This window comes from Gobio gobio (genome assembly GCF_949357685.1).
Source record: "Gobio gobio genome assembly, chromosome: 16".
Classification (NCBI taxonomy): domain Eukaryota; kingdom Metazoa; phylum Chordata; class Actinopteri; order Cypriniformes; family Gobionidae; genus Gobio; species Gobio gobio.
In genome coordinates, this window is record NC_137109.1 from 2734698 (window position 1) to 2758379 (window position 23682).

At 39.6% G+C, this 23682-nt stretch overlaps 1 protein-coding gene across 6 annotated transcripts; it reads left to right on the forward strand.

Moving 5' to 3' along the window:
* Positions 1–725: 725 nt before the first annotated feature.
* On the forward strand, positions 726–23682 carry ccdc142 (coiled-coil domain containing 142). Of its 6 annotated transcripts, none has more exons than XR_013818210.1 (16): positions 726–1012; positions 1109–1148; positions 2143–2199; positions 3737–3795; positions 4195–4258; positions 7025–8377; positions 11171–11257; positions 11339–11500; positions 12450–12607; positions 13490–13609; positions 14850–14964; positions 15034–15211; positions 15857–16068; positions 16168–16512; positions 18204–18260; positions 21132–21461. XR_013818210.1 is itself a non-coding variant. In XM_079839484.1 (14 exons), exons 3-14 carry the CDS (start codon positions 2148–2150, stop codon positions 21380–21382), a joined length of 2811 nt encoding a protein of 936 aa, XP_079695610.1. In that variant the 5' UTR covers positions 726–1012; positions 1109–1148; positions 2143–2147; the 3' UTR covers positions 21383–23682. The 6 variants fall into 6 exon arrangements, 3 of the variants coding, with proteins under 3 accessions (XP_079695610.1, XP_079695608.1, XP_079695609.1); XR_013818212.1 differs by having other exon boundaries at positions 754–1012; positions 2146–2199; XR_013818211.1 differs by lacking the exon at positions 16168–16512 and having other exon boundaries at positions 727–1012; positions 2146–2199; positions 21132–21460.

Sequence of the window (23682 nt, forward strand, 5' to 3'; positions counted from 1 at the left end):
TGTTTTGTCATTTAATGCAAAAGTAATATAATACATTAGTGTTATAAATGTACATACATTAAGAAAAAAACGAACATAGAAAAAACCTTGCAGGATTTACGATATTGATGACGCGTCATCACAGTCCGTCTCTTTGACGGCAAAACAAGTTATCAAAAGATGTGTTATCTAATAAACAGTTTAAGAGATAAAGTTTATATATTTGTCAGGTGAGCCTCGCAAACTATCAGCCATTTCAACTAAAGATATAGGCTGTAATATTAATGTTGTCTACTAGAGGGAGCCACAGGATAAAGGTCTTTAATCCAACCGTCCCTTGTGGCTATATTAATTAATTATTATTTATTTTACCTTTTTTTCCCAAACATTTCCACTGACCCTTAGCCTCACTTCAACCCCACTTAAAATAAAAAATATTATAAAAAATATAATATTACTTTGAAGCCAAAAACTTTAGATATAACGTTAAAGGGACTTTGACTGAAGTACCGCTTTCTCTTCAATGATGCAGTTTAATGTCTCAATCCTACGAATTATTTTCTTTCTAGACAGTAGTATACACTCTATAATTAAAAAACGCATTATTTTAGGTAAGCTACACCACCATAAACATCTAAAAAAAACATTTTAGGAAACACGAAAAAAGGCGCGTAGTGTATTTAGGACGTTATAAACGCAGTAGGCAGCTCAGTAGCCAATGAGACACGGCCGGAGTCCGCGTTCTCTCCTCTCATTGGCTGCTCTCCTCATGCTAGGCTAAGTCCAGTATATGTGCTTAACTGAGGATTAGCTGCACTGTTGCCACCAACACACCCCTGAAATAGGCGTCTTCCCATAATATGAGTGAACTGAAGAAGCTCGTCGTGTGCACTGATTAGTGAAGGCTATTATTAGCGGGCTGGAGCACTGGATGTGTTCTGTGCCGTTAGCCCGTTAGCCCGTTAGCATCAGTGATGGACCAAAACACTGGAGGAAACCACGACCCGGGGCGCTCGCGAGGGTCCAGCGACAGGTGAGGAACGACCCAGTGGTATCTATACCTAGCAAAGCTGTGTATTAATACAAACTTCTGCTAAATATTAATAATTTGTCCTTTTATTGACTATAGATGAAGCCTCTACAGTCTGTGTTTCCTCTGAGATGAACAGGTAAACTCTCAGATGTACTATTATGATTGTTTAGAGGTGGACAGTAGTGAAGTATACTGACCCACACACACACACACACACACTAGATCAGTGTTATATATTGTGTTGACTTTATCCCAAATGTTTCCAAGAATGTTTAAATCCAGAGAAATCAGTGATTTTATCCAGGACACGGCCTGTGTTTGTGTGTGTCGCCTATCAGTGACGTCACCCGCCGGTGTTATTGTGTGGTAACCATGGCAACACTAGCGCCGCTTTAATATCTGATGTGTTTTATTAGACACTGTTTGGATCATTGATGGACAGAAACTCCTCATTGTTCTCCAGCTCAACACAGTTAGTCTGATTGTGTAAATCTGCTGCTGTTGATGAGCCATGTTTTACCGCCTCATATGATCTCACTCACTGCAGTGTGAACAAGAGTCTCATAGTAGCATTACAACATCACTTTAACACACTCACATGTGTGTGAGAGGATCAAACAGCGCTGCGTTACACACACACACACACACACACACACGAGCGGAAGAAGCAGAAGCGCTCGCGGCAGAATAAAAGCTCCGCCCACTCAAGAGTCAAGACACGCCTTTGAGTTGAATAAGCGACGGAAAATTACATATTGTGCCTTTAAGTGCATTTTTGTCTCATAATGTCTTACTTTTTACTGCACTACATTCCATATTGAATATCTTTTAATACTTAATTACATAAAAAAAATGTAAAAGTAATTTAAAGTTTTACTTGACAACGAGTAAGAAAGTACAAATTTTTTTTATGTAATTACGAATTGAAGGTAAAAACCCAAACTTTTATTTATGAAATGTAGTGGAGTAAAAGTAGTATGACATTATATATTATGCTTTGGTAATAGTTTTCCCATGAAAAAATGTCCGGCTCTGTGATTGTGTGACTGTCCTGTGCTGTAGTATGTGATGTGTGTGTGTGTGTGTGTGTGTGTGTGTGTGTGTGTGTGTGTGTGTGTGTGTGTGTCCAGCAGAGATGGCTCACTCATCCGCAGGCTCTCAGGAGGGACAGACGGACACACACACAGGTGCACCTTCACCTTTAATCTCCATTTCCTGTGGCTAATTGTCTTTAACGCAGGAAACTAGCACAATCTGGCTAATACCAGCTTTATAGGTAACCTGTACCTGGCCAAACGAATGAGCGGAAACACCTGTCAAACCTCACCTACACTAGCGGCCAAAACTACACTGTAAATATCATATGTCATGGTATAGTGTGATAAAGTGAGAACAGCTCAGTTTTATTCAGAGGCCAAAACTGAGCAAAAAAACATGCATTCTGATATTAATATGGTCAAAAAGATGCCTTTCTGATGCGTGTAATGTAAATCAGTGAGATCTTTATTACAGTATAGCAGGTACTTACATAAAATGCGTAAATATCAATATCTGCCAGTAATATGTCTTAGTAAGATGATATTTAAATGCTTACATCAAAGCTATGTAGTTTTAAAACATGTAATGCAATACAGTGATGATTGACAGATGAACAAATAATGATCATTTATGGCTTATATAGGCTGATATAGTGAGAATATGGAGGGGAAAAACTTGCAATTTGGTGCAGATGCTGATATTAATATGGACGAAAAGCAAGATGAGCAAATTCTGATGGAAATCAATGATGTTTTAAAACATATAAATATTAGTCATCACTCTATATCTGTCAATAATATTAGCAAGATGATATTTAAATGCTTAGTTTTATGATCAGAGCTCTGTAGTTTTAAAACATATAATGCAATGCCATACAATAAACATTTTAACATTTATACTAAAAGGCGTTTTACATGCTGAGAATAGTGTGAGCTGTCAATCAGATGACAGAAGGATTGTGGGAGGTGTTTCTGCTTTGGCTCATGTTGATACATTTTATAGTGTTATGCTCACCAAAGCTGAATTTATCTGATCAAAAATACAGTAAAAATAGTGAAATATTATTATAATGTAAATCAGCTGTTTTCTGTGTGAATATACAGTAAAATATAATTTATTCCTGTGATCAAAGCTGAATTTATTTGATAAAAATAGTGAAATATTATATAATGTAAATCAGCTGTTTTCTATGTGAATATACAGTAAAATGTAATTTATTCCTGTGATCAAAGCTGAATTTATTTGATCAAAAATACAGTAAAAATAATGAAATATTATTATAATGTAAATCAGCTGTTTTCTGTGTGAATATACAGTAAAATGTAATTTATTCCTGTGATCAAAGCTGAATTTATCTGATCAAAAATACAGTAAAAATAGTGAAATATTATTATAATGTAAATCAGCTGTTTTCTGTGTGAATATACAGTAAAATATAATTTATTCCTGTGATCAAAGCTGAATTTATTTGATATAAATAGTGAAATATTATTATAATGTAAATCAGCTGTTTTCCGTGTGAATATACAGTAAAATGTAATTTATTCCTGTGATCAAAGCTGAATTTATTTGATATAAATAGTGAAATATTATTATAATGTAAATCAGCTGTTTTCCGTGTGAATATACAGTAAAATGTAATTTATTCCTGTGAACAAAGCTGAAAACATTTCTGACCCCAAACAGGTAAAGCGGTCAGTCGTGCTGTGGTCAGCCCAGAGAAGCAGTGCTCTGATGATGGACAGGTCAGATCACGGCCACACACACACACACACACACACACACACACACACACACACACACACACACACACACACACACACACACACACACACACTCACACACACTCACACACACTCACACACACTCACACTCACACTCTCACACACACTCTCACACACACTCTCACACACACACTCTCACACACACACACACACACACACACACACACACACACACACACACACACACACACACACACACACACACACACACACACACACACACACACACACACACACACACACACACACACACACTCACACACACACACCTGTGTGTTAATACATCATTCACAGCATCTGCCCTTCTGCTCATCAGGGAAGAGCCACGGCTCCTCACTCATCATTCTGTGTGTTTTACAGAGGAGGCCAAGTGACCCTTCAGAGATACTTCCTGAGGAATGCATATCACATGACAAATATGATGGTACGCCTTCTGGAACATTCAGGAAATAGATGACAGACATAAGTATCATTTGCATGACTCCGTTAATAGAGCAATAATGAGAGAAATAGAGTTTACATTCATTTTTTTCCCCCATAGGGAATTAAAAAAAAGTCAAATTAATAGAAATATGAAGCTACTCATTTACAAATGTTGATTATATGTATATATAACTAATAATATGTTACACACACACACACACACACACAAACACTAGGTAGAACAGCCTCTGTCCTGTCACTATATGAGGACATGAACGCATAAACTTCATAAACTCTGCTCTGAGTCTCACTTCAGGAGAATTTCCTGTTTCATTTGAGAAAACCGTCCTATCATGAACACAGACACTCAAAAGTCTTCACGGCAACCTGTCAAAATAAAAGTCCTGTTTAACTTCAAGAAATTGACAATTTATTAGGCAGCTGTTGTACAGTAGTTTGAGCTACGCCTCTATGTAATACTACTACTACTACTACTACTAATAATAATAATATTAATTATTAGGTGTGCATAGAGGGTTGATTATTTTTCACTTGATCTTTTTTATAAACAATGTTTAGTTATAAACATTTGAAGGCGACATGCTGTTTAAATGTATTATTTAATTATAATGATTTTTTTTTATTTTTTATTAAATAGTTAAATAAAATGTGCTTTTTTTTTGCTGTACTACCGAAATTGGTACCGAGAACTGTAAAATGTTTATGGTATTGGTACCGACTACTGGAGTTTCGACATCCCCTAATTCCTGCTGCTGATTGTGTTTAATGCTAATCAGACAACAAAGGACAAAGAACTTGAAGGATTCATTAATAAGGATGTTTAATTTATACAGTGGAGATTATATGCAGTTATTTTACTTTACTTTTTTTTCAATGTTTTATATTTATATCAGTTAGTTTTAGCTGGAATTGGTTTTCACTGGCAGCTAAAATGTTGGTGTCATTACTGCCTAAACATGGCCGGTCAAAAATATTGGCAGGTGTGTCCGTTAGTTTTAGGCCCTGGTTATGCAGCGCTAGGGTTGGGTACCGGTCACACTTTACCCAGTATCGGTACCTTTTTTCGGTACTTTAAGGATTTACATCAATAACTATAAATAATCTGCAAGTCATTTATAGAAGTGTTCTTGACATTATGCCAGAGCTGCCCTGCTCTCCGTCTGCCATTGTCTGTGATGTTTGATTACTGTAATATTTACTAGACAGTAAGCTACTAGCTGCTTAAATTAATTAATAAAAACAACCAAATAATTTTTTTCTTTTTCTTTTCATTTCTATGAAAAGATTTCCCACAAATGATGTGCGGTGTATTTTATGTTAATCAAATGAAGACATAAGACATTCATTTAATTTAATTAAATTTTTTTGTCAAACAAAGCGGCACAACTGAGCTTTATAAGGTTAAAATTAAAACATTAAAACAGAAAAAATAATGTATTACTTAAAAAATAAAGTTTTGATCATTATTATTGCTACATTAGTGTTAGTATTATAAATTGAGATGTATCTAAATTCTACTGATGTATTTGTCAAGATAAACAGGACTTTTATTTTGACGGGTTGCCGTGAAGACCTTTGAGTTTCTGTGTGTTTATGATATGACGGTAGTTTTTTTCAAATGAAACGGTAAAATGCTCATAAAGTGACTCTCAGTGGCTCTGGAGATGACGTTCATGCGTTCTTGTCCTCAAACATGCGACCGTTATAGTGATAGTGAGTGCGATATTGAGTGTGTCTGTGTGTGTGGGTGGTAAACCGCGCTTCTACCGCATTCATTCATTCGCCCAGAGCATAGACTGTAAAAAAATATGGACGACGCGACTTCATTGACTTCCGCTGACCATAGTTGAAGCTTTCGTAAGCCGCACACGGCGCTGACATCTCGGGACCGGAGTTGCGCAGTAGAGAACAGGAAGTAGAGGCGCGTTTATCAAAAGCCCACCCACACTCACACAAATGCAGAACAATTAATTATGATGGTGTAAAATAAACTGTTATGGAAATGTAGAAATGAAAGCTAAAGCTCCAATCTCCTCCCAAAAATCCAGAAAAAAGTTTGTTAATGCCTCAGTGACAACTTCACTCAGAGAAGCCGTCAATCTCAGCTGTCAATCATGACGTCACGCCCCCCCCCCTCCGTTTTTATAGTATCAAAATAACTCACTAAAACTAAACTTATTTAAAAAACGAACACTTGAAATTAAATCATTGTGATAAAAATGCCTACAATGACAGAAACCATCTTTTGGAAACAATTATTTGAAGTGTAATTGAATTGTTTAGTGTGTCTCGCGTCCATTCAAATACATGGAGGGGTGGAGTTTAGGAGCTACTCCGGGGACCGGCCACCGGGGGGGCGATCGAGGCGCGGAAGCTTCAGTTTCTGACAGGAGCACTACAGGCTTGGCCCAGAGACACGCATGATTCGTATTTAAATGGTCTTTTCGCGGTTTAATATTCACAGACACTAGTCTATATCACAATATGCGTTCTCAGGTACCGAAATTTGGTACCGATTGATTTAATGTGAATCGGTACTCGGTTGTACCGACGTAATTCGGTTGGTGCCCTTCAACCCTATGCAGCGCTGATGCCACCAAAGCAAACCCTGGTTTATTTCCGTTTTCACTGAAACCTTTTTATGAATTATGGCAGTCACACATTCATCCGAAGTGACCGCTCTGCAGTTTAAGCTACAATAATGCGTGATTATTTGCTCAAATTCTGCCTTTCTGTTTCCTCCCAGCTTCCTGGTACCAGGGTCCGTTCACCAAATCCCTGCAGAGGGCGGAGGCTCTGCTTCGCAACCGTTTAAACCCCAGCCTGAGGTGGCTCATGAGGCAGAAGAGCAAAGACGGCAGCTGGGACTCTGAGAGCTGTTCCTCCAGGAGCGTCCAGCGTCTGGGCCAGGCGTTACAGAGCCTGGGCTCTCAGTGCCACACCCTCCGGGACCCGGGGTCAGGAGGCCGGCTGATGGGCTGTGTCTCGGGGCTCTCCTCGGAGGAGCAGGAGGGCTTCTACCACCACGCCCAGGCCGCAGTCTTCACTCAGCACTACTGCCAGCTGCAGCGGCTGATGGAGCAGCGAGCCCAGCTGCTCCTCCTGCTGGAGTACGCCCGCCGCACGCATGTGGCCATGGGCTTCGTGGCCCAGCTGGACTCGGTGCTGGAGAGGACGCGGCTGCTCCTGGCCGACCGGGGGCAGCCCAACTCCACCTGGAACCTCCACCTGAGAGCCCTGTGCCTGGAGCTGCAGGCCCACCTCAGCCTCTGGACCGGAGCCCGAGCGGACCGAGTGCCCGTCAGCCGCGCGGGCGCGATCGCGTCCATGCGCCGAACTCTCCATCTGCTGGCCCTGCAGGCCGTGGGGCTGATGGAGCGCTGCATCCACACCGCTCTCTCCGCCCTGGCCTCCGCCCAGCCGGACCGCGTGCCTCGGGACGCCCTCGTGGACCTGCTGTGTGCGGTCGAGCTGTTCAACCAGACCCTAGCGGACATGAGGAGCCAGAGTAGGGCGTCCTCCTTACACTCAGACTGGCCTCGGCTTGGGTTCCCCGTCGAGCATCTCATGCTGATTCTGGCCCGGAGTCAAGCACAGAAAGCAGCCGAGCAGCTCCACACATGGTCCTCTCAGCAGAGTAACCTCCTCCACACGAGCCGCCCTCGAGCTTCCTCATCACCTGAGGAGGAGCCCCTTCACACATCCTCCAACCTTCCCTTCTCCTCCTTTATCTCTCGGGACAGAGAGTGTCTCGATGCCCTCTTCCACGCCCTGGTGACCTCCACCAATCTCCTGGCTCCTCATATTCCCAGAAAGCCCCCGAGTGCGGCTCTGGAGGACTGTATGGTGATTTGCCGGCGGGCCAGTGAGGGCGAGGAGAGGCTGCTGAACAGACCCAGAATGAGCTGCCGGACGCTGGGCGGCTCGGATGCGTGCGCGAAGCTCTTCTCTCAGTATCAGAGGCTGCTGTGGAGGGAGTTCGGGGGGGCCGTCAGGAGACGCTTCTATCGCCAGCACGGTCCTCTGGGAAGCATCAACCAGTGGAGCGACGGCACGCTGCGGCTTTTGGTCTCCTGGCTCAGACATGCGGAGAGTGAAGGTACACCTGGGGTTGAAGGGTCAGATCTGTGTGTAATGGGTTTTGAGAAGATGTTTAATGCTAATGGTTGAATCTTACAAAGATCACATCACCTCAAAATCAAAAGTTTTCACAAAATATTATTTATTTTTGTTTCATTTTGGTGTGAAATACGGACATATTTGACAGTTTTTATGTGATGCACTTGCACTGTTTTTTGTTATATAAACATTTTGGCTGATTATTTTGATATGGCAATTAACAGATACGATCATGTCTATGCTGGATACTATTTTTTACTTTTATCAGGGCTCCAGACTAACTTTGTTCACTAGGAGCACACTGGCCCTCAACTGAACATTTTAGGGGGAAAAAACTGAAAATGTAGGGGTGCACACCGTAAATCAACATAACCAAATCTACTAATGTCCACTGGATTACTAATAATACTCCAGACTAACATTTAGAGCAGTGGCACCAGCGGAGGACATTTATCATAAGGTTAATTTAATCATAAAATTACTATTGTTTTGTTAATAAGTGCAGTTACTAATAATAGTACATGTTTGTTTATTGGAAATGTAACAGTGAAGCGCTGAGCTTGAATTGTTTTGCAGAAAAAATGAACTTTTATTAACAACAGTAATGTGCAAAAACCTAAAACTGTAATATTCCACTCTTATTAAATGTACTGTTGTTCTTCTGTAGTGTCACACTGAACTAAAGGAGCACTCTTTCATTGTTTTCTGTGTAATCCAGTCACAGTTTGAAGAAACGTTTTAGTTTTTCATGAGACTTCCGACTTTTTTCCAGATATTAAGGAGTGGAAATGTCTAATAAGTCAAACAAGTGCTCCTCTGCCGCCACCTACTGATTTATAGTGTTTTTTGTTTAGTTTTTTGCCATAAAGTGGCCTGCACCTTTAAACTTTTAGTTTTACAAATCATCACACTAAAAATAATATTAAAATGTGATAATATTAAGAGCTTTGAAGAGCTGGAAAAAGAGTGAAACACTTGAAGGGCTTGAATTTCACTCTCAAAAGGTTGAACCCTGAGATGAATAATGTGATAAAAATAAAAAACATTTGACTATTTCTTCCACAATACCATGAGGTGTCACTATACACTGCAAAAAATGCTTTTCTTACTTAGGGCCCTATTTTAACGATCTGAAACGCAAGTGTCAACGCGCGAAGCGCAAGTAACTTTGTGGGCGGGTCTCGGCGCTGTTGCTATTTTCCCGGCTGGATAAATGGCTCTTGCGCCCGGCGCAAATCTAAAATGGGTTGGTCTGAAGTAGCTTCATTATTCATAGGTGTGGTTTGGGCGTAACGTGAATAAACCAATCCGAGCGTCATCCAACATTCCCTTTAAAAGCAGGTGCGCAAGTTCCATTATGGATTGCTATTATTATGGCGTATTTACCAGGCGCACGCCAGGAGCGGTTCACAGCCGAGGAGACTGATGTTCTTTTAAGAGCAGTGAAAGACAGAGAAGTGAAGTTGTAATGTTGTACATTATGGTAAAGGTGATTTCACAGTCTTTTTTTTTCAGTCTTTCAGTTTTTTCAGTTTTTCAGTCGATTTTTTTTCCCTGGTTCTTGACGGACAAACCAATTTGTCAGATGTCCTTATATACATATATGTCTTGCCACTATTGGGCAAACAGGTCTTATCCTTAATTATTACAATTAGCCTGAATCATTTGTAAGCTAGATTTATGCCTATTTTTTCACATCTTCATGGCACACCACAATGATTTCCGTCATCTCATGTGTTAATATTTTTTTAGTGTAACAATTTATGATTTGCAAAAATAACTGTTGCATCTGTGTAGATTACATGAGCAAAGTGTATGCGCGTTGTGCACGCTATACATTATGGTCAAGCATGCGCCCTTAAAATAGCATAATGAACAACGCGCAACGCGCCACTGACTTTAGACTAGGTTTTTTCTGGTCAGTGGCGCAATTGTTTAATGGAACAGCAAAATAGCACCAGGGATTGTTTGCGCCGGAACACGCCTCCTTTTTTGCGCTGAACCGCCCAGGGAGCGCAAGTTCATTCACTAGTTTAGCGACGTGCTTCTGTGGAGGGAAAAGCGCGCTTTGCGCGGGTGCAAAATAGGAATGACACATGCGTCGGTGTACAAAGTCAATTGCGCTGGGTGCAAGATAGGGCCCTTAGTATTTTTGTCTTGTTTCTGGTCCAAACATCTAAAAATTCTCAAAACAAGAAGCATTTACTAGCCAAATAAAAATGATTGTCTTGTTTTGGGGGGAAATAACTCAAAATTAAGGGAGTTTTTGCTTAAAATTTGCTAAATAATCTGCCAACAGGGTAAGCAAAATAATCTTAATTCAAACAGAAAACAAGATTATTTTTCTTATCCCATTGGCAGATTATTTTGCTTATTTTAAGCAAAAACTATATAATTTTGAGTTATTTTCCCCCAAAACAAGACAAAAACTATTGCTTGTCTAGTAAATGCTTCTTAATGTAAGGTGCTTCTTAATGTTTTTAGATATTTGGACTGAAAACAAGACAAAAATACTAAGTAAGAAAAGCATTTTTTGCAGTGTATTAAATCCAGTGAGTGTTTATGATTGATCCATGTCATTTAGTTGCAGTCTGGAGCCCTGATTATAGAATGCTTCAAGAGAAACTGGCCAGTGAAATATATTTTAATGTACAGTAGAAGATCTGCTCACCTGGACCTGCCGTGATACTAATATAGAGACTGATAGTGTATACGGTGCTCAAGGACTGAAATCAAAGTGTTGTTTTCCTCCATTCCTCTTGTGTTTTTCTAGACATGATTCCAGAAGAGTGTAAAGAAAGTTTGAGCACGTTCTGCTCGTATATTCTGTCGACCGCCGCCTTCACGCGCTGGGATGAAGGTGAGTTGTGTGTATTATGAGTGTATAGACGTCAGATGTCCATCTTCAGGTGTGGTCTGAGCGTGTGCTGTTGTGTTGCAGTGATGTGTGTGTGGCTGGGCTCTGGGCTGAGAGAGAAGTGTGTGCCTGCAGTGAAGCAGGACAGATGTGCGGTGAGGACGGCCACCATGGAGCTCATCCTCCAGCTCTTCCCTCCGCTCCACACCGTCCTTCAGCTCCTGCGGCCCGCCGACACTGAGCCCGGTACTGCCCATCTTCAGTACGATCCCTGTCTAGACTAGGGCTGGCATGAGGATACATTACAGTCAAACGTCTGAGGCTGGCAAGATTCTTCATGTTTTTGAAAGAAGTCTCTTCTGCTCACCAAGGATACAAAAAAATACAGTAAAATCAGCTGTTTTCTGTGAATATACAGTAAAATGTCATTTATTCCTGTGATCAAAGCTGAATTTATTTGATCAAAATACAGTAAAAATAGTGAAATATTATTATAATGTTAATCAGCTGTTTTCTGTGTAAATATACAGCAAAATTTAATTTATTCCTGTGATCAAAGCTGAATTTATTCGATAAAAATACAGTAAAAATAGTGAAATATTATAATGTAAATCAGCTGTTTTCTGTGAATATACAGTAAAATGTAATTTATTCTTGTGATCAAAGCTGAATTTATTTGATCAAAATACAGTAAAAATTTAAAAAATATTATTTAAATCAGCTGTTTTCTGTGAATATACAGTAAAATGTTATTTATTTCTGTGATAAAAGCTGAATTTATTTGATCAAAAATACAGTAAAAATTGTGAAATTTTATTATATAGATATAGATTTGATGCTCAAGAAACATTTATGATTATTATCAACGTTGAACACAGTCTTTTGAACGGTGGTGTACATAATAATTCCTTGTCATTTCATAGCAAAAACTAAAATGCTATATAACTAAGTAACAATATAACTATTATCGATAAACATATTTTCAAATTATTTCTAATAAAAATCTGTAATAAAAGAAATAAATTACAAGCAATAATACAAATAAAATAATTAGTAAAAATGTGTGTATTGTGAAAATAATTGTTAAATATATTTTAAAGATTTTTAAGCAAGGCACCAGTATGTCCAGTGTGGCCTGTGTTCAGGACCCATGAGATGTCATGAGCTCATGGGCTGGGCCTGATGTGTTCTGCAGGTGGATCGGGCAGCTGTAGGGACACTCACCTGGGCCTGCTGTGGCGGTCAGCCGTCTCCATCCAGTCCTCCACCGTCTGGGTTATGACCAAAGCATACCAGTTTCTGGCCTCCTGGGCCATTAGTAAGTTCCTGCTGGTCACACAAGGAGATCTCAAGGTAAATGACACACTCGCCTCCATGCAATCTTTTGAGAATTAAATAACATACTGATTCTTATTAGAGCTGCTGAAGTTATTCAGTCAAAAGCTGTGATTTTCTCTTCATCTTCTGTTGTTTGATTAACATTAATGTCAGACAGCAGCAGGTTTATTAGGCTGCTGTCACTTTAAGAGCAAACGCACAGATCTGTTTTACTGACACGCATATGAACTGTTTGACACTAAAGATATAAACGACTGTGTTTATGTCAACCTTCTGTGTATTTGAAAGTTGAAGTGCAATAAGATGCTAAAGAGAACTTAGCTCAGTTCTCAAATATCAAATAAATTCAGCTTTGATCACAGGAATAAATTAAATTTTACTGTATATTCACAGAAAACAACTGATTTACATTATAATAATATTTCACTATTTTTACTGTATTTTAGATCAAATAAATTCAGCTTTTATGACAGGGATAAATTAAATTTGACTGTATATTCACCGAAAACAGCTGATTTACATTATAATAATATTTCAAGATTTTTACTGTATTTTTATTAAATAAATTCAGCTTTGATCACAGGAATAAATTACATTTTACTGTATATTCACACAAAAAACAGCTGATTTACATTATAATAATTTCACGATTTTTCACTGTATTTTTATTAAATAAATTCAGCTTTGATCACAGATATAAATTACATTTTACTGTATATTCACACAGAAAACAGCTGATTTACATTATAATAATATTTCACTATTTTGAAGAACTGGAATTTTACGATACTTCGATTTCTCTTCAAAGGCAGATCGTGGAGACATTTTAATCATTCACAGTCTAAAATCGTCCTATCACACAGCCCTGATCTATCATTTGTTTGTGTTTGTGGTAAGGATCTCAAGGACTCAGTGGAGAGCCTGGTCCAGCTCACTCGAGCCGTCGGCGCAGACTCAGATCAGCCTCTGGTCATTCAGCAGACAGCTTCACTCTCTCAGGCTCTCACTGATCTACAGGTGAGAAATGAACAGCATCGCTACACATTTACTGCCCAACATTGATAATCACATGGTTCAGCCCAATAAGGACAACTGCCATTATGTCTTTCCACACTTGTATGACTTTCTTTCCTCTTTGGAACATAAAAGAAGATATTTTGAAGAAATACCAGGGGTTATTTTTGTTCATATGGTCAACAAAATTGTTTGGTTACCATCATTTCTCGAAATATCTTCTCATATGTTTCACGGAAGAAAGGAATACATACAGGTTTGGAAAGACGTGAGGGTGAGTACATGATGATAGAAATGCATTAAGATTTATTTTACTATTATTCAGCAAGGATTCATTAATTTGATTCATTAATTTGAATTTGAATTTGATTTACATTGTTACAAAATTGGATAATATTTACTGTATACTGTTATAGCATTTTAGTTTTTGCTGTGAAATTACATGAAATTATGATGTACACTACCATTAAACATTTTGGGACCATTTAAAAAAAAAAAGAAATTATATTTTCATTGAGCAAATTGCGTTAAATGGATCAAAAGTGACATTTATATTGTTATAAAAGATTCTATTTATAATAAATTATATTCTTTTGAGCTGTATTATTCATCAAAGAATCCTGAGAAATAAAATGTATCAGTTTCCACAAAAATATGAACTGTTTTCAACATTGATAATGATCATAAATGTTTGTTGAGCATCAAATCATCATAGAATGATTTCTGAAGGATAATGTGACACTGCAGACTGGAGAAATGATGATAAATTCAGTTTTGATCACAGAAATAAATAAAATTTTACTGTATATTCACATAGAAAACAGCTTATTTACATTATAATAATATTTCACTATTTTTACTGTATTTTTTGATCAAAATAAATTCAGCTTTGATGACAGGAATAAATTAAATTTGACTGTATATTCACATAGACAACAGCTGTTTTACATTATAATAATATTTCACTATTTTTACTGTATTTTTGATCAAATAAATTCAGCTTTGATCACAGGAATAAATTACATTTTACTGTATATTCACAGAAAACAGCTGATTTACATTATAATAATATTTCACTATTTTACTGTATTTTTGATCAAATAAATGCAATCTTAATGAGCAGAAGAGACACTTTCAAAGTAAAAAATACGATTTAAATACTAAACGATTTAACCTCTTTAACAAAATGCCTCATGAGAAGAGTCTGTGTTTTGACTCTTGCTGTGTTTGTCTGATCCCGCAGGCGTTCTCTGATCTCGTCCTGAGGACCTTCTCTGTGGACTGTAAGAAGATGTCGGTGGAGATCTTTGAGCAGACCATGCCGTCAGCGAAACACTGGAGGATCAGTCTCAGAGCTGGTACAGACGCATGAACGGGTGGTGTGTGTGATTGCAGACTGATGCTGAGCGTGCTGTTGATGTTTTCAGATCTGCCCAGCGCTCCGAGCGATTACGCAGCGTCCGCGGCTCAGAGCGTGATTGGTCAGGTGCTGGAGGCCGTTCAGACGCTGCCCGAGGACGCCCGCGTTCCTGCTCTCGCAGAGGCCATGACGGCCTTCATGGAGGCCTGGATGGAGCACATCCTCAAGCAGAAGATCAAGTTTAGGTTGGTGGATATTGTTGTGAACTTCTGTTGTTTCTTGAAGTAGAGACCAGGAGAACTTGGATAGGTTTTTCAGCAGGATTCTTTATTGAGAAAAAACGTGCTCTCTTTCCGCTGAGGTTCCAAGTCTGACTAAAGCCAGTTGAACATTGTATTTTATCTACATTTCAAGGGGAGGGATTATACAGCAGGGGGAGGGGTTATACAGCAGGGGGAGGGGTTATACAGCAGGGGGAGGGATTATACAGCAGGGGGAGGGGTTATACAGCAGGGGAGGAGACATTCAAAACAGAGACACACCCCAAACATTCCTGTCTCATCAGCAGTTCAATCTCAATGCAATCAGTGTCATTCAAATGCATAGATGCTAATCCAATCACACAGGCAGTATTGCTCTAAACTTGTCATGGTAAATAGTCAGGAAGTGCATAAAGACAAAAGACTTAATGTCTCAAACACTTACACAGCCTGACGTAATCTCCTTAGAATTTCCTCAAGTTTACTTCAAATATTGATAATGTTTTCAGTTATATTCTATTACATTGGGACCTAAATATAACAATGTATACATTTGTAATCCAACAATATGTATGAGGTGGATGTACGGTAGCGCTTCACTGTTGGTTTACCCATGATCCTCCACTCCAGCATTCAGGGTGCGCTGCAGCTCAAGCAGGACTTCGACCTGATTCGAGACCTGATTCGCTCAGAGGAATACAGCCTGTCTGAGGAGCTGCACCAGAAGCTGCTGTCTCTGCGTGTCTTTCATCAGGTGGACAATGCCATCGTGTGCCTGCTTCAGCAACCTATGGCCAAACCGTACCTGCCCTCTCGCGGCTGGGAGCCCTTCAGACACTGCTGTGAGTTCACCCACAGACACCAAACTCAGCACACACACTCACCTAAAGGATTATTAGGAACACACACTAATACTGTGTTTGACCCCCTATCGTCTTCAGAACTGCCTTAATTCTACGTGGCATTGATTCAACAAGCTGCTGAAAGCATTCTTTAGAAATGTTGGCCCATATTGATAGGAGAGCATCTGCAGTTGATGGAGATTTGTGGGATGCACATCCAGGGCACGAAGCTCCCGTTCCACCACATCCCAAAGATGCTCTATTGGGTTGAGATCTGGAGACTGTGGCGGCCATTTTAGTTCAGTGAACTCATTGTCATGTTCAAGAAACCAATTTGAAATGATTGGAGCTTTGTGACGGTGCATTATCCTGCTGGAAGTAGCCATCAGAGGATGGGGACATGGTGCTCATAAAGGGATGGACATGGGCAGAAACAATGCTCAGGTAGGCCGTGGCGTTTAAACCATGCCCAATTGGCACTAAGGGGCCTAAAGTGTGCCAAGAAAACATCCCCACACCATTACACCACCACCACCAGTAGGGTTGGGCATCGTTTTGATTTTAACGATTCTGATTCCAATTCCGATTCTTAGTTTCGATTACGGTTCTTTTCGATTCTCGTTTTCCGATTCTTTGAGGGGTGGAGTCACAACATGTCACAGGCTCATTTCACAGAGGAAAATTGCATTTTGATTCAATAATGAGTTTTAGTTTTGGGACTTTCTCCGCTGGCATTTTCACTTGCTTTGCTGCAAAGGTGAATGGAGTTTCACATGAGTCCCGGTTTAACAATAGCATTAACAGCAGTCATATTAGGACTGCTACTAGCGTGGGCAATTTGCGTAACGCTACATTTATCTACGAGGGGGGAAAATAATTTCAGTAACGTTGTTGTTCACCACAATTCGCAATTTGGTCAAGGGCTTTATTACACTACAATCACTTAGCTGATTATGACGAGGTGGGATAATGTTAGTTCACCCTGAAATGAAAATAAAGCCATCTTTTACTCACCCAGCTGTTGTTCAAATGCGCGTGTTCCTGTGTGTGTGCGCACTCCAAGCCGCAGTAGCCTCGTGCAATATTGTCATGACAACCGGTACACAATATTCACTTAAGGAGGTTATATTATTAGTATTATTTCTTATCATATACGTTATAGAAAAGACGAGAATCGCGTTTTTTTCTATTGAGCTCGATTTCTCAAAATGTGTGTGTGTGTGTGTGTGTGTGTGTGTGTGTGTGTGTGTGTGTGTGTGTGTGTGTGTGTGTGTGTGTGTGTGTGTGTTTATCCTGTTTGCAATGACGACAGTGCGAGTTATTATAGTAGGCATGAGCTCCGGCGGCTGCTGACGGCTAGTGTACACAGAGGAGCGCGCTCAGAATAACGGCCGAGCTCAGTGTTTTGACTGAATAATAAGGGTTCGTTCTCGCAAAACCTATAGTGTGCCCCCTGAACACTTCCCATATGGCGCGCGTCTCCCTGTATCGTTGCGTGATACATTTGTTTATTTTTAGTAATGTTTTAGCTGATCGCCATTCACTGCCATAATAGGAAGGAGCGCGTGCAGGAACATTATTTTAAATGTCATAGGACATAGGGCACTGGGACAACATCAGGGTAAGTAAAAGAAGGCTTTTTTCATTTCAGGATGAACTATCCCTTTAATAACGTTGGCTAGCGCAGGGTTGCCCGAGGAGGACAGACCTGCGCAGCATTTCAAACACGCTACACTCGTTAATTTATACACCACATATTTGTAGTACATCCTCCCGTGCAAGAAATAAGTTTGTCATATGTGTTGCACTGTGCCGACCCAGGCTTTTTTTTTTTAAAGTGAAATAAAGCCACACTTTTGAGCGCCGCTTACCGTGCTCCATGGCTGCAACAGAACAAACGGGCGCGCCAAGCACTTCCGAAAACTTGCGCGTTTGGAACCGATGATCGGAATCGAAAACAAAATTTCTAAACGATTCCAATGGCATCGTTATTTTTTAAACGGTTCCAAGTTGGAACCGGTTCTCGATGCCCAACCCTAACCACCAGCCTGCACAGTGGTAACAAGGCATGATGGATCCATGTTCTCATTCTGTTTACGCCAAATTCTGACTCTACCATCTGAATGTCTCAACAGAAATCCAGACTCATCAGACCAGGCAACATTTTTCCAGTCTTCAACTGTCCAATTTTGGTGAGCTGGTGCAAACTGTCGCCTCTTTTTCCTATTTGTAGTGGAGATGAGTGGTACCCGGTGGGGTCTTCTGCTGTTTTAGCCCATCCGCCTCAAGGTTGTGTGTGTTGTGGCTTCACAAATGCTTTGCTGCAGACCTCGGTTGTCACGAGTGGTTATTTCAGTCAAAGTTGCTCTTCTATCAGCTTGAATCAGTCGGCCCATGACCTCTGACCTCTAGCATCAACAAGGCATTTTCTCCCACAGGACTGCCGCATACTGGATGCTTTTCCCTTTTCACACCATTCTTTGTAAACTCTAGAAATGGTTGTGTGTGAAAATCCCAGTAACTGAGCAGATTGTGAAATACTCAGAGCGGCCCGTCTGGCACCAACAACCATGCCACGCTCAAAACTGCTTAAATCTCCTTTCTTTCCCATTCTGACATTCAGTGTGGAGTTCAGGAGATTGTGTTGACCAGGACCACACCCCTAAATGCACTGAAGACACTGCCATGTGATTGGTTGATTAGATCATTGCATTAATGAGAAATTGAACAGGTGTTCCTAATAATCCTTTAGGAGAGTGTACATCGATCACATCGAGCCGGACGACTTTCTAATTCACACTCATTAGCTCCGACCAACAGGAAGTCGGCTAGTATTGTTTGAAAGTGGATTGTTTGAAAAATCCGGCTCTGAATTTTAAACTACTACTCCTAGTGAGTTTACATGATTCCAAACTTTTTCAACATGATGACAATAAAGATGCTCAATTGTGAACGGCTTTTTACATGTACCTGTTTTAAATCATATTGCCCGCCGTGCACAGTTGCATCACTGCTTGCAGTTGTTATATTGATTGTGTCAGGGCTCTAGACTGCGACTAAATCGTGGCATTTTGCGAACATTTTTCCTGCTGGTGTGACTGAATTTGGTTGCAGAATCCTCTGTTATAAACCACAGATCTCAGATCAGAGCTGACGCAGAGACCAGGAGAAACTTCTGAAACATTCATTTCAGTCCACAAATCATAAACACTGGATTTAATGTAGTAACACCCCATGGTATTGTGGAAGAAATAGTCAAATGTTTTTTTTTTTTATCACATTATTCATCTCAGGGTTCGACCTTTTGAGAGTGAAATTCAAGCCCTTCAAGTGTTTCACTCTTTTTCCAGCTCTTCAAAGCTCTAAATATTATCACATTTTAATATTATTTTTAGTGTGATGATTTGTAAAACTAAAAGTTTAAAGCTGCTGGCCACTTTATGGCAGAAAACTAAACAAAAAACACTATAACCAGTAGGGGTGTGCATTGGCACTGCCCTCACAATTCTATTCGATTACGATTCACCAGGTAACGATTCGATTCGATTCAATTCGATTCTACGATGCATTGCCGAATCGATTATTGTTGACACCACTAATAACCAGTAGGTGGCGGCAGAGGAGCACTTGTTTGACTTATTAGACATTTCCACTCCTTAATATCTGGAAAAAAGAAGGAAGTCACAAAGTCTCATGAAAAACTAATGCTGCGTCCCAATTCGCATACTATCTGTACTAAATAGTATTTGAAAAAATACGTAGTATGTCCCAAATCTTAGTGTTGAAAAAAGTATTTCAAAGATTCCCGGATGGTTTACTATTTCCGGTCAGAATCTGAAGTGCAGATCGATGCGCACTCTAACGGCTGATATTACCCACAACCCATTGCGAGATGGACGAGGATTCGATTAGAACTACAAATGCGGATAAAAAGTGTTAAAAAAACTACAAACATGACGGTTACGCGAGTCTGACGGTTAAGTGGAGAGGATTAGATAAAGGGGTTTGAGTGAACAATTATCAGTATTTAACCTGACGAAAAGATATTTATTCAATATTATCCACATTATATTTCTCCTTCAGCAGCTTTGAGAACTTTTGTAATGATACGTTTGGCCATTAACTTTGCAAACACATGAGAGGAGTCTCTGCATTAAAGACCCACGAAAGGCAGATCAAATACGGTAGGAGATTAAACTGAATGTGGAGGATTTGAGCTGTGACGATGATTGACAGTTTAAACGGTGACGGGACGCACGTAACAGAGTCCGTTAAAGATGACGAAGTAGTATGACCCAAAGCTTGCATACTCTTCTGCTACACACTCAAAAGTATGTACTTTTTCTTCACAAAAAGAGTACATACTTTAAGGACGTAGTATAAGTAGGCAAATTGGGACGCAGCCAAAAGCTTTTCTTCAAACTGTGACTGAATTACACAGAAAACAAGTAAAGAGTGCTCCTTTAGTTCAGTGTGACACTACAGAAGAACAACAGTACATTTAATAAGAGTGGAATATTACAGTTTTCCTTATAAAATTGATGTTTTTGCACATTACTGTTAATTTTTTTCTGCATAACAATTCAAACTCAGCGCTTCACTGTTACATTTCCTATAAACAAACATGTACTATTATTAGTAACTGCACAAAACAATAGTAATTTTATGATTAAATTAACCTTATGATAAATGTCCTCCGCTGGTGCCACTGCTCTAAATGTTAGTCTGGAGTATTATTAGTAATCCAGTGGACATTAGTAGGTTTGGTTATGTTGATTTACGGTGTGCGCCCCTACATATTCAGTTTTTTCCCCTAAAATGTTCATTTGGGGGCCAGTGTGCTCGTAGTGAAGCAGTTCGTCTGGAGCCCTGATAAATTGTATGATGGCTGTCCCAATTCAGCGCCTACAAATGCGCCCGTCATGTCTCTACTAACGGCGGTTGCTATAGTAAAGCGAGTAGTGGTCATGTGACCTGAGGTGAGCCGCAGCTTCCTCTTAATGTGTGTGTGTGTGTGTGTGTGTGTGTGTGTGTGTGTGTGTGTGTGTGTGTGTGTGCCTCAGGTCCCCACAGCGCTCAGGTCATGGGTCAGGCAGCAGGAAGCCTCAATAATCTGGAGAGTATGGATGTGGAGGCAGCGTGGCAGCAGGCCCTGACCCGGGCCGAGAGCTCCCTGGCCCCGGAGCCGCTGGCCCCCCCGCCGCAGTCTTACCTGGAGGAGGCCCCTCAGCAGCAGTGGCTGGACCTGCGGATACACGGAGGCTCTCGCTGGAGGATCCCCGGGCTCCAGTGCTTCTCCAGAGCAGAGCCCTAGCCGGAGAGAGGACACCTGCTCACCTGATCACCTGATGCCACTGCTGATGCCTTGCTCAATAAACATTTCACATATATTCAGATGTTTTTTTACTCCTTTTGTCCATTGCCAAAGTCTCCAAATCCTGACTTCACTGATTTGTGTTTACAGAAGTTATGCTACTAAATATTTGATATACAGTTAAACCAAACATGATTCAGACACAGATATAATGTTTCACTTGTGTGTGTGCAGTGTTGCCACAGTTACTTTGAAAAAGTAATCTGATTACTTCTTTAAAAAGTAACATGGTTGCTTTACAGATTACTTGATTTTAAGGGTGTTTTCACACCTGAAAGTCGCACCAAGGTCCAAACCGAAGTTCATGTTTTGATATATTCGGTTAGTTTTGGTTTGGTTTCGCATTGCAATTATGCGAGTGCACTAAAGAACTGAACATGACACACTTGAGTCCACTCGTCTTCATCTCTGTGGGCGGCATCTGGACACTGATTGGTTTGTATACGGACGTGCGTCTGACGCGTCTTTGACAAGAGTGAATGAACGGACGCATATCACCGCCACTATTGAACAGTCGCATTGCTGGACTATTTTTTATTCGTTACGTTTAAAAGTGAACATTTCAAGCTTTATATTCACATATTTCTCATGTTTGTGAGACGAGTATCTGCTGAGTTTGGGTTTATTTGAGACGCGCTCCAGTTCATCTGTAAAGCATGTGATCGCTCCTGTGATTATTGTCTGCTATAGACTATTTGCTTCTTATTTATTAAATCCAGGCAATTATCTGATTAAACGTTGATTAAAATTAAGATACAATTTATACAACACGAAATTCACATTAAAGAAAGCCTTTCTAAACAAAATCATACAAAATTTCGTTCAAAATTATTTCTGACCTTCTGTTTTCTGACATATTGCGCATCTTTTCACTTTTCATAATCAATGTAGCCCAGATTTAATTGAAAAATAACATTATAATATTTAAACATAAACAGGAACTTCCTGTAAATGCTCTGAAAGTACGAACGGTACTGAAAACGCTTTCACACGAGAAACGAACCGAACCTTTGTTCAGTTTGATCCGGATCGAGACGACCTCTTTTCGTCTGACCAAATTTCGTCTGTTTGGTCCGGCCCGTGGTCAGGGGAGGTTTCACACCGGTCATTTTGATTTGGACCAAACTGAAAAGTCAGAAAATCCGGACCAAACAAGGCAGGTGTGAAAGCGCCCTAAAAGTAACTAAGTTAGATTACAAGTTACTTTATTAGTTACATTCAGCAGCTGCTGACAACACTCACTTTACTGGAAGTGCTTTTTTAACAGTAGCGTCAACAATGTATCTCCTGACATTTTAAGTTGAAATTAGAAAATATTTCCTGTAAAAAAAAAGTTTTAATAAAAAATGTCATCTTTCTTGACTTCACTTAATATAAATACTCTCCCCGAGACGCAAGAAGAAAGCAAAAATATATATTTTTACTAAGGAAAATGACTAAAATATAAATAAAGTCATCTGTGACGTATTATACCAAAAACTCTTCATACACTGACTAAAAATGTGGGATCAAAATGATTCCTTCACTTTGAGCTGAGCATGTTTTGCTGAAGTGTTCTTTAATTGTTAATGTGACCTTTGACCCCGCGGACTGAACTAAATGAAGCATTGCTTGCTCATTGGTTGAGCTAAACGTGTGTCATCTAATTGTGTTCTTATATTGAACAGCTGATTGGTTGATTGTAATCCATTACACACCAAGTGATCTGACATTAACAAGATGAGTTTAAAGAAATATCACAGTTCTTGTCATATCACTATTTTCTAAACTATAGTGAATAAACTGATAATGTGAGATATTTTTTTTTTTAGGTTTGACTACATTATCATCATATTATAAGATATCAAAGCCAGTAAATAACTGATGACAGTAAATGTTTTTATTAGCTGGTCATTTGATCTGTTTATTATTTTGCTGTGATGTAAAAGTGTTGTTTATGATTTATTTGAGGAACTGTTGAGTGGCTGGGCACTTGGAACGCTTTATCACCTTTTCCCATATCACATTAATAAATCATCATAAATTAGGTATAATTTGAAAGCTTACACTGTTTTTAAACTGTACGTTGTTTGACCATGAAAACGGTACTTAAAATCCTTAAAGCAGCTAAATTTTTTGATCAACTTGAAATTTGGAACTTGGTTAGACGTATGGATTTGATTTTCCAGCAGTTGAAACCAAATTATTTTGTGAAACATGAATTTTGTATGAAATAAAGTGTTTAGTTCAGTTGACACTAT

Bases quoted from the DNA above. Each gene is read 5' to 3' on its own strand.
- ccdc142 (XM_079839484.1), top strand. From the start codon at position 2,148: ATGGCTCACTCATCCGCAGGCTCTCAGGAGGGACAGACGGACACACAC. The intron at 3,796-4,194 runs GTCAGATCACGG...TGTGTTTTACAG, and splicing joins AGTGCTCTGATGATGGACAG to AGGAGGCCAAGTGACCCTTC. The intron at 11,501-12,449 runs GTACTGCCCATC...TGTGTTCTGCAG, and splicing joins GCCCGCCGACACTGAGCCCG to GTGGATCGGGCAGCTGTAGG.